At 49.4% G+C, this 12,303-nt stretch overlaps 1 protein-coding gene across 1 annotated transcript in view; it reads left to right on the top strand.

The window, feature by feature from the left end:
- The first annotated feature begins 1,719 nt into the window (after positions 1-1,719).
- The window catches only part of nsd1b (nuclear receptor binding SET domain protein 1b), a 41,304-nt gene continuing 30,720 nt past the window's right edge, over positions 1,720-12,303 (top strand). The window contains exon 1 of the mRNA XM_030101419.1: positions 1,720-1,930. Coding sequence (XP_029957279.1) covers positions 1,720-1,930 — 211 coding nt within the window. The remainder of the gene's footprint in view (positions 1,931-12,303) is intronic.

The raw sequence follows: 12,303 nt of genomic DNA, 5'->3' as shown, positions 1-12,303 counted from the left end.
TCCACTGCACCTGATTCAAATGGCGGCTGGTTACCAGGCTGCTGCAGGGCTTCATTTGAATCAGGTGTGCTGAAGCGAGAAGGTCAAAGTCTGCATGAGCGCCAGAGAGAAAGGCACCTTCAGAGGCCAGGTCACATTTTTACATGATAGATGTGAAATTCTCTTATTGATTCAGTTGAACTTATGGAAGGTGCTTGAAGTGTTTTCAGGTGAGTCAAAAGTAATGAGAAACTATAAATACGTCGCTGACTTTAATCAAGTCGTCACAGTGTTGTTCACATTGTTAATCAGTGAACAACCTGCCAGGAGGCTGTTTTGATAAATGTGACTTATATAGATTGAATCTTTTTCTAATTTCAACCCAGGAGAGAGATGAGAACCCAAACAGAGCTCCTGACAGTCTGACGGTAATTAAACACTCCGGACAGACAGAGGAAGTTACAGCGAAGCACCGCCCGGGCCGCAGACTGTCCAAAGTGTTATTTATGAGCTGTGAAAGCTGCGCCGGTTTGAGAGAGTTACTGGTAAATTGTCCCTTTAAGGTCATGGGAGTCTCTGAGAGCATGTGGAGCGCACGGAAAGACCAGGAAGAATGTCGAGCAAAAACAAAGAAGGAGAATCAGACTGTCATCACCTGCTTTCCACCATTCATCAGAGAAATATGTAATTATCAGCCCGGAAGAGCTGCCGTCTTCCTCCTCCTCCTCCTCCTCCTCCTCGTGTTTATCTTCTCCTTTTTCCTCTGTGAATGTGTGAATGTTGGTTTTCTCAGTACCACTAAAAAAAAAAATCGCTCTCATTGGCACAAAGGCGGGAGTTCATAAACAGACACTTCTGATCCTCCCTGGTTAAACTAAAGAAAGAGAGAATAGAGAGAACACATGGCTGTAAGACAGGCTCATCCCGCCGCCTCCCACCATAATTAAAATCCGCTTTTTATTGTCTTTTTTGCACTTTGAACAACAGCCGGCTGTGATCGCAGAAACAGACAGAAACACATCTGAAGCTCTTGCTCTGTGGGAAGAACCACACACAACTATTTTTATCCACATTAAACACACACGGGCGTCAGAAAAACACGTGAACGAATCGCCATGTTGAATAATTAAGATGAATCCTGACATGAATTCTTTGTGTTGTCAAATTTTGTGCCAGAACTCCAGATATCATTGATTTAAGATCAATAAATCCAACAGTTAATCAACCTTTTGTTGTGGAAGCCTGTCAGAAAGTTGTATTTTACACAACAGAAGAGAAGAGAAGAGATTTCACTATTTAAGCAAACAAGCATGACTTTTCCAGAGTCAAGAAAAATCTACGCCAGGAAGAACAGTGAAGGCCCACAGTCTGGAATCAAACAAGGTTTCTACTTTGTCTCTGAGAACTTGGAAACCTGTCGTTTAAAATTCATTCATCCCTGCTGATAAAGACGTATTATTGACTCAGATAAGAGGTTTTGCCCTTTTAACCCGACCTGTGAGGAAACCACGGACCACACAGGAGAAATCCAAATCACATCTTGAACTTAACTCAAATTTAAACGAGTTTCTCCGGCGAACATCTGCCCAGATCCCGACCGGCAGACCGGCCAGACCTCCATGGGAAACTCTCTGGATGCTTTGTTTGGCAAACAAGCAAATAACAAAGTCAACAGCTCCGGCGGTGGAATGAAAAGAGCCGGCCGCGGCGCCCTGTTGACGCGCCCTCGGGAAGTCAAACATGTCGCGGCCGAGTCACCTGTGTTCCGGGATCGGGCAGATAAGGGTTTCCCCGGGAGTCCCGGCGCCTGCGGGGAACCAGACCCACCCCGGAGCGGCCGCTCACGCAGCCCTGGCTTTGATTCTGGAGCCGGGGAGGCGGAATTCACCGAACGGCGGCGGGTGCGTGACGGACGACGACCGCGCCTCGCCGGCGTCTGTGTTTCCCGACGGTGACCCGAGGAGAGCCCCTCTCCGCCGCCGGAGAGCAGGGAGCAGAGAGGCTCCCGGCGGGAGGTTAATTAAAACAAACCGGCAGCGCCGTCGTACATGCAGACGGAGGCGAAACAACTGGAGCCTCAAAGTCTCTCCGTCCAAACACCAACTGCAGCCACTAATAAGGTCAAAACCCCCACAAGCCACTGCATGGGACATTTGGAGTCTATGAGAGGAAAATATCCAGGAGGGAGCGTTTCAGTTTAAACTTCAGCTCCAGTTAGGGAAGTTCTTTCTTCTGTGCAGCTCACTGGAATGACAGAGTGGTGAACATGGCGGCCCAGGAGCCAATGTAGACATAAAAACAGCTAAACCGAGTCATCAGCAGTGAAGGAAAGCAAAGAAAACAGTTTAGTTTCAACCATTTGTACATTTCATGTGAATAAAACCAACTATATATGACTTTTACACCAATATAAGCTGATTTTGTCAAGATGATGACTCCACAGCTGAGCCGGTGAGTCCGGTCGTCCTCCCGTCACGCTTCACGTGTCGTCACTTTGCCTCGGCATGTGGAGAGAGAGACAGCCTGGCGATTGGCCCGGCGACCGGGAGGCTCCGGCGGCGACTGGTGGACTGACCACGCAGCTCCGGGTCAGTCTTCACGCCGCCTGCCGTGATCTCCTCCAGGAGACGCTAATGAAGCAGAGACGCAGAAACGGGGTCGAGATGACACGTAACGGCAGCCGGGGCGGCGGACTCCCCCCCCTCCCGCTTCACAAAACATGAATTTATCCGTGTCCCAGTGAACACATGAACAGCCACTCAGTCGTGGCGAGACGTCCGTACGTTCGCACACAGATATTCTGTTATCATCTTTTAGCTTCAGCAGATAACAGAAGACGGACGAGGTTTACAGTAAACCAGCTCATAATCCAACACATTTGAGGCGTGCACGGCGAGCGCGCCCAGCGGTATTTAATGCCTTGTCAACAAGATGTTAGGCTGTTTGTGGATTTTGCGATTCAAGACGGATCAAACCGACCTCTGAGTCTGTGAATATCTTCAGAAAGTGATAGTTTTTTTTTTTTATGTGGCGAGCAGCCTTGAAACGTGCACGCCGGGAGTGTTTGTCTCAGCTCTGACTCTGCGGGTGTTTGGCCAGTTTGTTGTGTGTATCGGTATCAAAGCCGCCGTGCGGGCGGCGGGACTCTTTTAGCCCTTCGGAGGATCATTTAGTGGCCCTCAGGCTGCGGTGTGGCGGGTCCGGCTCTCCGCTCCGGACTGAGGGCTTCTGGGGTTTTTCCTCCTCGGCAGAAGAGACGGCGCTCGCCGTCTGATGAGGCCAGATGAGACCTTCAGTCACATTCTTCGTCAGTCTCCCGGGCTGCCGCTCGCCACATTACTGCCTGCTGTCCAAACAAACAAGGCCGGCCTCGGCGGGAAGGGGGGGGGGGGGGGGGGGGGGGGGGGGGCGGGCTCCTCCGGCCGTGCCAAACCGAGCCGAGCCAAGCGGGGACAAACCGCCCACCTCTGACGCTCCCAAAATACAGACGCTCCGTTTGAAAGCGCCAGTTACAAGAAGCGTTTTGCAGCAGGAGCGAAGTGGTTTCGCATGGCGCTGTCGTCCAAACGCCGCTCACTCCGAGTGTGAATGAAGCCACGGGTAGTTCAATGAGGGTGATGAGGAGCAGCATGGATAGATTTTCTAAATAAATTTAATATACTCGTATATCTGTGAAGCTTCTGCAGGTTTCAGACTAATAACAGCATGAAGGGAGTCGCCTGCTTCCTGTTGGCTTTGCACTTCACAGTAAAAACTGTATCCTGCCGCCATGCAAATCATCCTTCCGCTCTCTCTCTCTCTCTCTCTCTCTCTCTCTCTCTCTCTCTCTCTCTCTCTCTCTCTCTCTCTCTCTCCATCACCTCTCCTCAGCCAGCTTTGAATCCCAAATGGAAAGGATGAATTTTACATTTCAAACAAATGATGGGATTTACATCCAAACAGACAGAAGCATACGGTGCGGTGCAGGCACGCGTCTTCATTACCAAGAGTATTAATCCATCGTTAGAGGGTAGGATTGAACGGAGCGCAGAATTAAAACAGGAAAAGAAAGTTAAAGCCAAGATTCCGTCTCGCTGTTTCCAATCTGACGCTGAATTCCTGCGTTCAGTCTGGAAGTCTTTATCGCGGCTGTCAGATCAGATTGACACGTAGGCTTTGAAAAGGAGCCTGTCAGGCTGTGACCGCTGTGTGTGTTATTATGTCCCTGTGTGTGTGTGTGTGTGTGCGTCTGCGTGACAGACTGAGATGTCAAGTCGTCAGAGGAGACAATGCGTCTGGTGCGGCGCTGCAGACAATGCGGCGGCGTTGATCGGTGGAAGTGGGCGACGGAGGAGCAGAGGCCAGAGGGTGACGCTGTTCATGTGGCCACCTGCCCCCTCAGCCGCCTCCAAACCTGCAAATGAAGTGAGCAAAAAACACTTTCCCAAGATGCAGTTGGTGAATTTCGTGGAACAAAACAAGTGTTTATAGTCAGTGCTTATCTGACTTTATCCAGGTCAGGGTGGTGGAACTGATACTGGTCCATGGGCCAACTCCTACAGTCAGTGCTGGAACCACATGATCACAGGGACAACATGCAAACTCCACACACTGAGGTCCTCATGAGGCCTGGCGACTGACAGCAGCTACCAACAAAGCGGTCGGCAACGCTTGTAACCCGATGAACATGCTGGAAAACCAGTAGGATGTTAAAAGACTTTTGCAGAAGGAGGCTGATGTGGTGAATCGGATGACTTCCTGTTCAAGCACTTGTCTTCCCAGAAATTTCAAAGCATTTGGATATTTGCTCTCCAACAATCGCGAAGGAGAAGTGTACGTTTCCAACAGAAAGCTGGAGATGTCATGGAGAAGCTCTCCTCCACTCCTTAGTTTTCAACAACAACTCAGATTTTCTTCAGTTTTGTTTCTGTCAGTGACGCTCTCGCTCCTCGCTCCTCTCTCTTCTATAAGGATGTGATTATTTGCTAACCGGCCCAGGATGGAGCAGCGTTCAGCCACCTTTCTGCTCCTTCTCTATGAAGTGTTGATGCTTTTTCCTTTCTTCCTCCTCCACGTTTCTCTCGAGTGTCTCCCGCCGCTTTGTCCTCCTCGCGGTGCGGCGGTCCGGCGTCCAGCCCGGATTGGCCCGGTCAGGCTGCTGCCTCGGCGCCACGGGGGTTTGGGGGGGGGAGTGTCACTCAGAGCGCTGAGGGGAGGAAAGGGAGGGGGCCGGTGAGCATTAGGTCATCCCCTCCCCTCCCGCCCTCCCTCTGACAGGTCTCATCATACGGGGGACCTGCCGGGCCGATTGACAACTCAATGAGCCGGCCAGCGCCGGCCCTTTACAAGCACCATTTCACGGCTTCAGCTTTTGTATGACAGACGCCCCCCTCCACACACACACACACACACACACACACACACTCATACACCACTCCTCTACCAGCCCCTGGTGCTGTTTTTCTCTCCATCCCGACTGAAAGGACATTTCTACTCATCAAAAACCATGTAACATTGTTAAATTGCCATAAAGGAATTTATTGGAAGCAGATTAACAGAGGAAATATACCCAGGTTTCTTTCTGGGGAGGTAACATGTCCATCGTGAGCATGCATGAGTTTTCCCTTTCTTAATGCTCTTAAATTGATTCTCATTGACTCTCTGTTTGCAGCACAACTGCAGCTTTCTGAGGAGGAAAACAGGATTGGTAGAAACCTCTTGAGGTGGAAAAATATATCTGTGCTCGTTGTCAACAACTTAAAAATGTCAGCAGTCTTTCTGTGACTCATGTCCAGGTGATGGAAATAGGTATTTCTATTAGAAACAATATCTGACATCCATCCACATCCTAGTTAATGTGTTGAGTGTTGAGCGTAGTGCCGCGTACGCTGATTGATTGATACAATAACATCAAATAAATGATCAAGTCAGCAAACCTCCTGTTTCAGGTACAAGTTATAAAACAGAGGTGTCAAAAGCGTTTTAGTTCAGAGCCACAAACAACAAAATTTCATCTTGAGTGTGCAAACTAAAGCCATAATTACCTTTAAATTTAAACTCCAAAGTGTTTTTCTTTGTTGTGGTGCTGAGTTTAGGTAAAAAAAAAAAAAAAAAAATCAATTTTTTCACTAAACCAAACGATATGGAATATTACTACAAGTTCAATATGAAGCAAACTGTGATGATACTTTCTGGCGCAAAATACAGTAAAGTCTCCTCAGAGCGTCTCCTGTTCCAGTTGCATTGTGGATGTTTTTTGCTAACTCGTAGTGACAGCATGGTTTTGATGCTATACGGATAGCAATGTTGAACACAGTGTGTCTGCGACTCTGAAGGAAATGTTTCAAAACAAGCTATTTTTTTCCTTGAAATGTTTACAGTTTCCCTGGTGGTTCGTTGGGCCGGATCGGAGCTCCTTTTGGGCCCGGGTTTGTCCCGCGGGCCTCGGGTTTGGCTCAAGAAAACTTAGTGACTTTATGGTCGGATGTAGTAAATGTGAATACTTAAGTTAAAAATGAGAAGTTGTTGGTATTTTCAGCTTATCATGCTCACTTCTCACGACATCATGTTGCTTCTGGATCCTGAAAGCTATTGAAGAACATTTTTAGCTGAATACCTCGGTGTGTGTCATACTTCTAGATCTCTTTTTGTATTTTCCATATTTCAGTAGGCACTATATGAGGAAGGCATGGTGCTGCTGTGATGTTTGGCTGAGACGGGCTCAGAAGCAGAGGGATGGAGGGAGGGCGGTGCAGAGCGGGAGGGATGGAGGGGAGGGGATAACGTTCCGCTTTGCTGCCTCTCAATCGAAGTTGTACACCGGCCACAAAAACCCGGCTCGCTCCATATACCTCATCTTTGCATGTGAAAGGACGGCTCCATTGTCCGGGCCTAACTGCACATTTAACCTGTCTGGAAAGAAAAGAAAAGGGAAATTTCTGTCCCCGTCGCTCCCCTCACACCCTCTCTCATCTTAACAAACCAATTAGCCGGACATTTCTCCCGCAACCGCGACTTCTTTACACTCCCGCTAAATAGCGAACAAGCGGCTCTCGGATGTTGAAGTTTTGGCCCGAGGGGGAAAGCAGAACTCCTCCAGCTCGCTCCTCTTGTTTGTGCTCAGTTTGGGCCTCCGGCATCTCCAGGCCGTTTGTTGACAGGGATGTCGGTTTGGCGCCTGGACAGAAGTGGGATTCCTATAAATGATGTGATGTTTTGTAATGCGTATTTTGAGAGAAATCCTCTTCATCTTTCCGTTTTCGTCATTTAAGATGTGCAATTCCACTTTTGTTTTTCCATTTCTCTCCTGAAACTGGTTCAGTTTCTTGTGATGACACTTTTTATGATTCACTTGTTTTGTTCCAAGCGTTGAGACTCACTCCAAACATCGGCCAGATGTTGTGAAATTCACATAATTCTGTGCAGAGCCGTTGAGGTTTTTTGTTTTTTTTCCACCAGAGGACACGTAACGATCCGCAGGCGTCCTGCGGCGGCCGGGCGCCCGCGGGGAGCCCGGACTCACGCTGGGAGAGCCGAGTGGGGATCGCCGCTCCTGCCAAAGTCCTCTGGCTGCGCTTCGGTTCTCAGGACGAGGCCGTTTGGCTCCCAGACGCCGCTGACCGGCCCGGTCCGGCTGCGAGCCAAGCAGGCTGCAGCGCTGCAGCCGTCAGCTCTGCTCGCCGTTCAGCACGAAGCGCCACAGCGTGGTTGTCTTGTCTTTGATTGTTTCTGTTGATTGAATAATAAAGTTCCATTTGAAGTTTCAAAGAGCTCGTAATGAAAAACTTGTAACCTTAAATGAACAGGTGTTGAGCTGCCTTTCTAAGGGACTGTTTCGTTAAACTGTTTTCGGGCCCAGACTCTTCCAAACTGAGGCCGTTTCTGAAACGCAAATGCAAAACTTTGAACAACTTAGCACAATTGTTGTCCCCAAAAATGACAATCAAACTTGGTGATCTGTCCGTACGAACAGCCAGGTTCTCGCCATTGTTGTCAAAGCTTTTTCGTTTTAAATGTGGCGTAAGCGGGACCCGACTCGGCCCTCGAGTCCCAGGGAACAGCAGCGAGACATGAGTATCTTGTAATGGGAGCTGCTGATGCTGCTTGTTCTCAATGCTAGCTCTAAAATATCTTTCTTTTTAAGAATTTGGAGCATTTTCCTCCCGCTGACTCATTAACGTTCAGCTGACTTCAGTGAATAAATCACTCGTCACACAAGAACAGCTGCAATCAGACAGTGTTGTATTAGAAAAAGTTGAATTTCCACAGAATATATGACTGAATGTGTCCAGAAAGTAACGTCTACTTTTAAACCCATGGATCTCGTAATCATTTTGAGGGCATGTTTTGAACATTCTGAAGTCATGTTATAGAACAGTGAGCTGTAACAGGATGGTAGGATACATGAATCCTGTGAAAAATGTAAGATAAAATCAAAAACTGTACATTAAAAGTGCGTTCATAAGACCTTCAGGACACAGATGAACCTTCAGTGTTCAGGATTAACCGTCAACCTTCCTCTCTCCCTCACACACTCGTTCATCTGTCCACTATTAGATGTGCGTTCATAAGTTTAACTACTAATCTAATAACTGGGCACAAAGGACATCCTGTAGCTCTTCCCAGAACTCATTAGCTAACGCCGAGTTCGGCATGCCAGGAAAATCAGACGGAATCAGAACCAATGTTTGAATAATGAGCCGCTCATAAATATTTTGCTTGTCCCAATCAGGCCGACAGAAACAAAAACTGAGCCGCCTGAATAACTCCTGCAAAATGTCAGGAGATGCTGTTCGAGGCGACTTTTCAAAATAAGAGTCATTTTAAAAAGCCGGAAGCTTGTTAAAATCTGTGCTTCATTTGGTTTTTCTTTGCTTGGTTTACTGAATAACTCACGAACTAATCTGCAGGTGCACACACACACACACACACACACACACACACACACTGACAGCCACACGGGGTCAGTCGAGGTCGGAGGACTGTAAGTGGATGTTATTGTTCGCGAGACGCCGGCGTTGTGAGTGCTCTGATGAATGGCGGCGTCCCGAGGAGCGAGGACGCCGTCTCTGTACCTGCGAAGCCGTCAAGCGGCCGACCGGGGTTTGTTTGTGTCGAGGTCGAGTCTCACCTCAGCAAGAGCTCTCCCGACACAATGTCCGGCGCCCCGGCCCTCCGGGGCCGAGGGGCCGGCTGTAATAGCGCCTCAGCCGGGGGGCCCCGGGCCGGAGAGGCTCTGACAGGGGCAGCTGCGTCCCGGCAGCCCCTCAACGCCCCTCTCTTTCTTCCAATTAGACACTTGGAGAATTAACTCCCGCGAAGGCGAGCCCGGCCTCTGCTCCCCTGCAGCCGCGGCGCAGCGGCCAGCAGGGACAATGACGCTGATAAGCTCCAGATTTTTAGATTTTATTTAAAACACGGCATCAAAGGCCTTCTTTACAGCGGTTTCAAGTGAAAATGTGAAACTTTTGGGTGCGGTTTGTGTATCTGTTTACACCACGGCGGTGAAAACGTCTCTTCTGCACATGCTCAGTAGACGGACGGCAACAATGGCTGCCAAGCAGCAGATCTGTGAATAATTAAAATGGATGCAAAAGTCTGAACGGGTTCATGTTTTGTGCAGCTCAGCTTGTATTTATTTATTTATGTCTATTTTCACTTTATGAGGTCCACACTGGTCCAGTCCATTACAACCATCTGATAAAATCCTTTTAATGGAGGTTTACAGGAGAGGCTGCAGTGGGAGCCGGCGCTGATATTTGGAGGTGAAAGTGGATGTTGTTTTTCTCAGGACTGTGTGGACGTCTCATTGTCCGCTGTTTTCTTCAGTGTGCAGCATCTTAATTAGTGGATGGGCCGCCGCCTGCGAGGAGGGCAGGTGCAGCCTCAAATGACTTGTTGACATTTTTTGCAGTGTGCAGAAGGTAGCAGGTTGCGATCCCGCAACCCGCGTCTCATCTGCATAATCCAGCAGGCAGGCAGGGCCCGCTCCCGCTGAATGGGGGAATTCTCCCTTCCTCTGGGGACGTTTCGGGCCTGAAAGAGAATCCCCTCACCACACGGCCACCGGGGGCCCGTGGGCGCAGTGAGAAAATGAAGACCTCTGCGCCCCTCTAAATCCCCAGGAATTTCTCATTAAGCGCAGGACCCGGTCTGCAGAGGGCCCTCTGGGCCCTCACCCACCCCCCGTGAGGGGTCTCCCTCTCTGGCAGGGAGAATAGAGCTCTCCACTCCACTTTGTGCGGGCTGCCGGCTACCAGGGCCCGTTATTCACCTTCTCCTTTCTCCGCAGCACAAGAGCTTTCTCCCAATCACGCTTTCAAAGCCCTCGGGACTTCCTCTTCCTTTCATTCACTTTTTACACGAGTATGTGATGCGTGTGTGTGTGTGTGTGTCTATGTCCATGCATGTGTGTGTGTGGTGTCCTCAAAAAAGAGAGAAAGGCATAATTGAATTTGACATTTTTTAATGGTCTCCTGAGATATTTTTGTCTGGAGGCGCCAAAGCTGGAGAGGAGCGGACTCTCATTTCAAAGAGGTTTTTTCACACATTGTTCAGAGTACAAGTAGGATTAATGAGGATTATGTATATGAGAAGAGGTAATGAGTTTTGATGAGCGTAGAGAGGATATTTAGTGTAAGATTTCAAAACATCTCAACCAGTGGCGAGCTGGCAGCAGCAGCAGCAGCTCGGGACTTCTCCAGGTTTTCCTGAGGAGTCTCTCTCCCCTCTGAGCATGTATGGGTTGGAGCTTCTGCAATAGCAGACGCCAGACGAGCCGTCCTGGTTGGTTCTTTGAGTCACACCTCTGAAAACAACACAACATTACAGTTAAAACACTTTTTTAATGAAGGAGCGTCAAATAGGAGCCGAACAGTCAAGACCTCATCCTTTACTGTAAACCTTTAATCAGAAGTTACTGTACGGCTCACAGCATCGGCCTCCCGGCGTGTCGGTTTGTCCAGTCAGACGGCGGCCAGCAGCGTCTCTGCTTTATGTGGTCCATCTATCAGCGGTGAGAGCCGGCCGGGCCGTGGGGAAACGCCGGAGCAAAGGGCCATCCGTCACCTCCAGGCAGCGCTTCCAGCAGGAGAGGCGCTCCACGCCGCGCCACGCCGCGCCACGCCGCGCCACGCCGCGCCACGCCACTGACGATCCCATGATGGAAAGTCAGGGTGACCTTTCAGGGCAACATCTGGGGACGTTGGTCCGCAGTGACTCGGCTCCAGGGGCTCAGTTTTGGTCTGATTCCCTGGAAAAGTGTCTTCTACTCCAGCGGCATGTCCTCATTCTGCAGAGGGTCCACTCACATCAGTCTGGATCAAAGGTGGAAAATGTTTTACAGAAGTTTCAAACGTTGCATTCATTATATCTGTCGGTAAAAAAAGCAGAATCCATACCTGTATTATCTGAGTCGAAGCTTCTTCAAGTATCTCCACACCACTCCTCCCCCAGTGAGGAGAAAAAAAAACATCTTTCAGGGATGCAACTTTATTAAAGAGGTTTGAAAACCACTGCTGAGGGTCAGGGCAGGCTGAGGCTTATTGTATCTGACACTGGCTGGAAGGTATGTGTATAAGTTTAGAGCAGCGGCGTGCAGAGTGGACCTCGCTCAGTGGCTGCATGCATGGCTGGGTCGTGAGAGGCCCACGGTTCAATTCCCGGTCCTTGCATCTCCAGCTTAAGAAACCCATGTTGAGTGAAACTGATGTCTTAACGTGTTTTTCACACAGATTAGAGCAGATCCACACTCCGGCGGGATTAGTGGTCACGGGGTTTTCCTTGAATAAGACACTTTACAGCACCTGAGACGCTCCACGTCTGAACCTTTAATGCAAGTTAATGGATCGGCCAATATATGAGGGACGCCTCTCGGTGTAATGCAGGGCAATCAAACGCAGTCCAAACATTCAGGCTCTGATCATCTCATGCAGAACTGGACATTATCACCGCTGTAAACGCTGGGTTTGTGATAAAGACGTTTATCTGGATCACATTTGTTCTTCCAGATAATGCAGCAGCTACTAAGTGAACGTCTGTTTGGATAACAGTGTGTGCCAAAGGAACCGCAGCGACGAGCAGCCGCCGTCTGCAGCCGCCGTCTGCAGCCGTTTCTGGGGTCTGATAATGACGGGAGTCAACTGAGAAACGCGTCTTCAGTCACTGGAGAATCACAGTTACGCAAATGACCACCGGGACAAATGATAGAGAGAGAGAGAGAGAGAGAGAGAGAGAGAGAGAGAGAGAGAGAGAGAGAGAGAGAGAGAGAGAGAGAGAGAAAGGGAGAGAGAGAGAGAGGGAGAGATGTGTCCTATGCAGGCCAGGACAGCTGACAGCTGGGTTCAG

This window comes from Salarias fasciatus, chromosome 10 (assembly GCF_902148845.1).
Source record: "Salarias fasciatus chromosome 10, fSalaFa1.1, whole genome shotgun sequence".
NCBI classification, from domain to species: domain Eukaryota; kingdom Metazoa; phylum Chordata; class Actinopteri; order Blenniiformes; family Blenniidae; genus Salarias; species Salarias fasciatus.
This window is presented reverse-complemented; position numbering and strand designations above follow the sequence as displayed.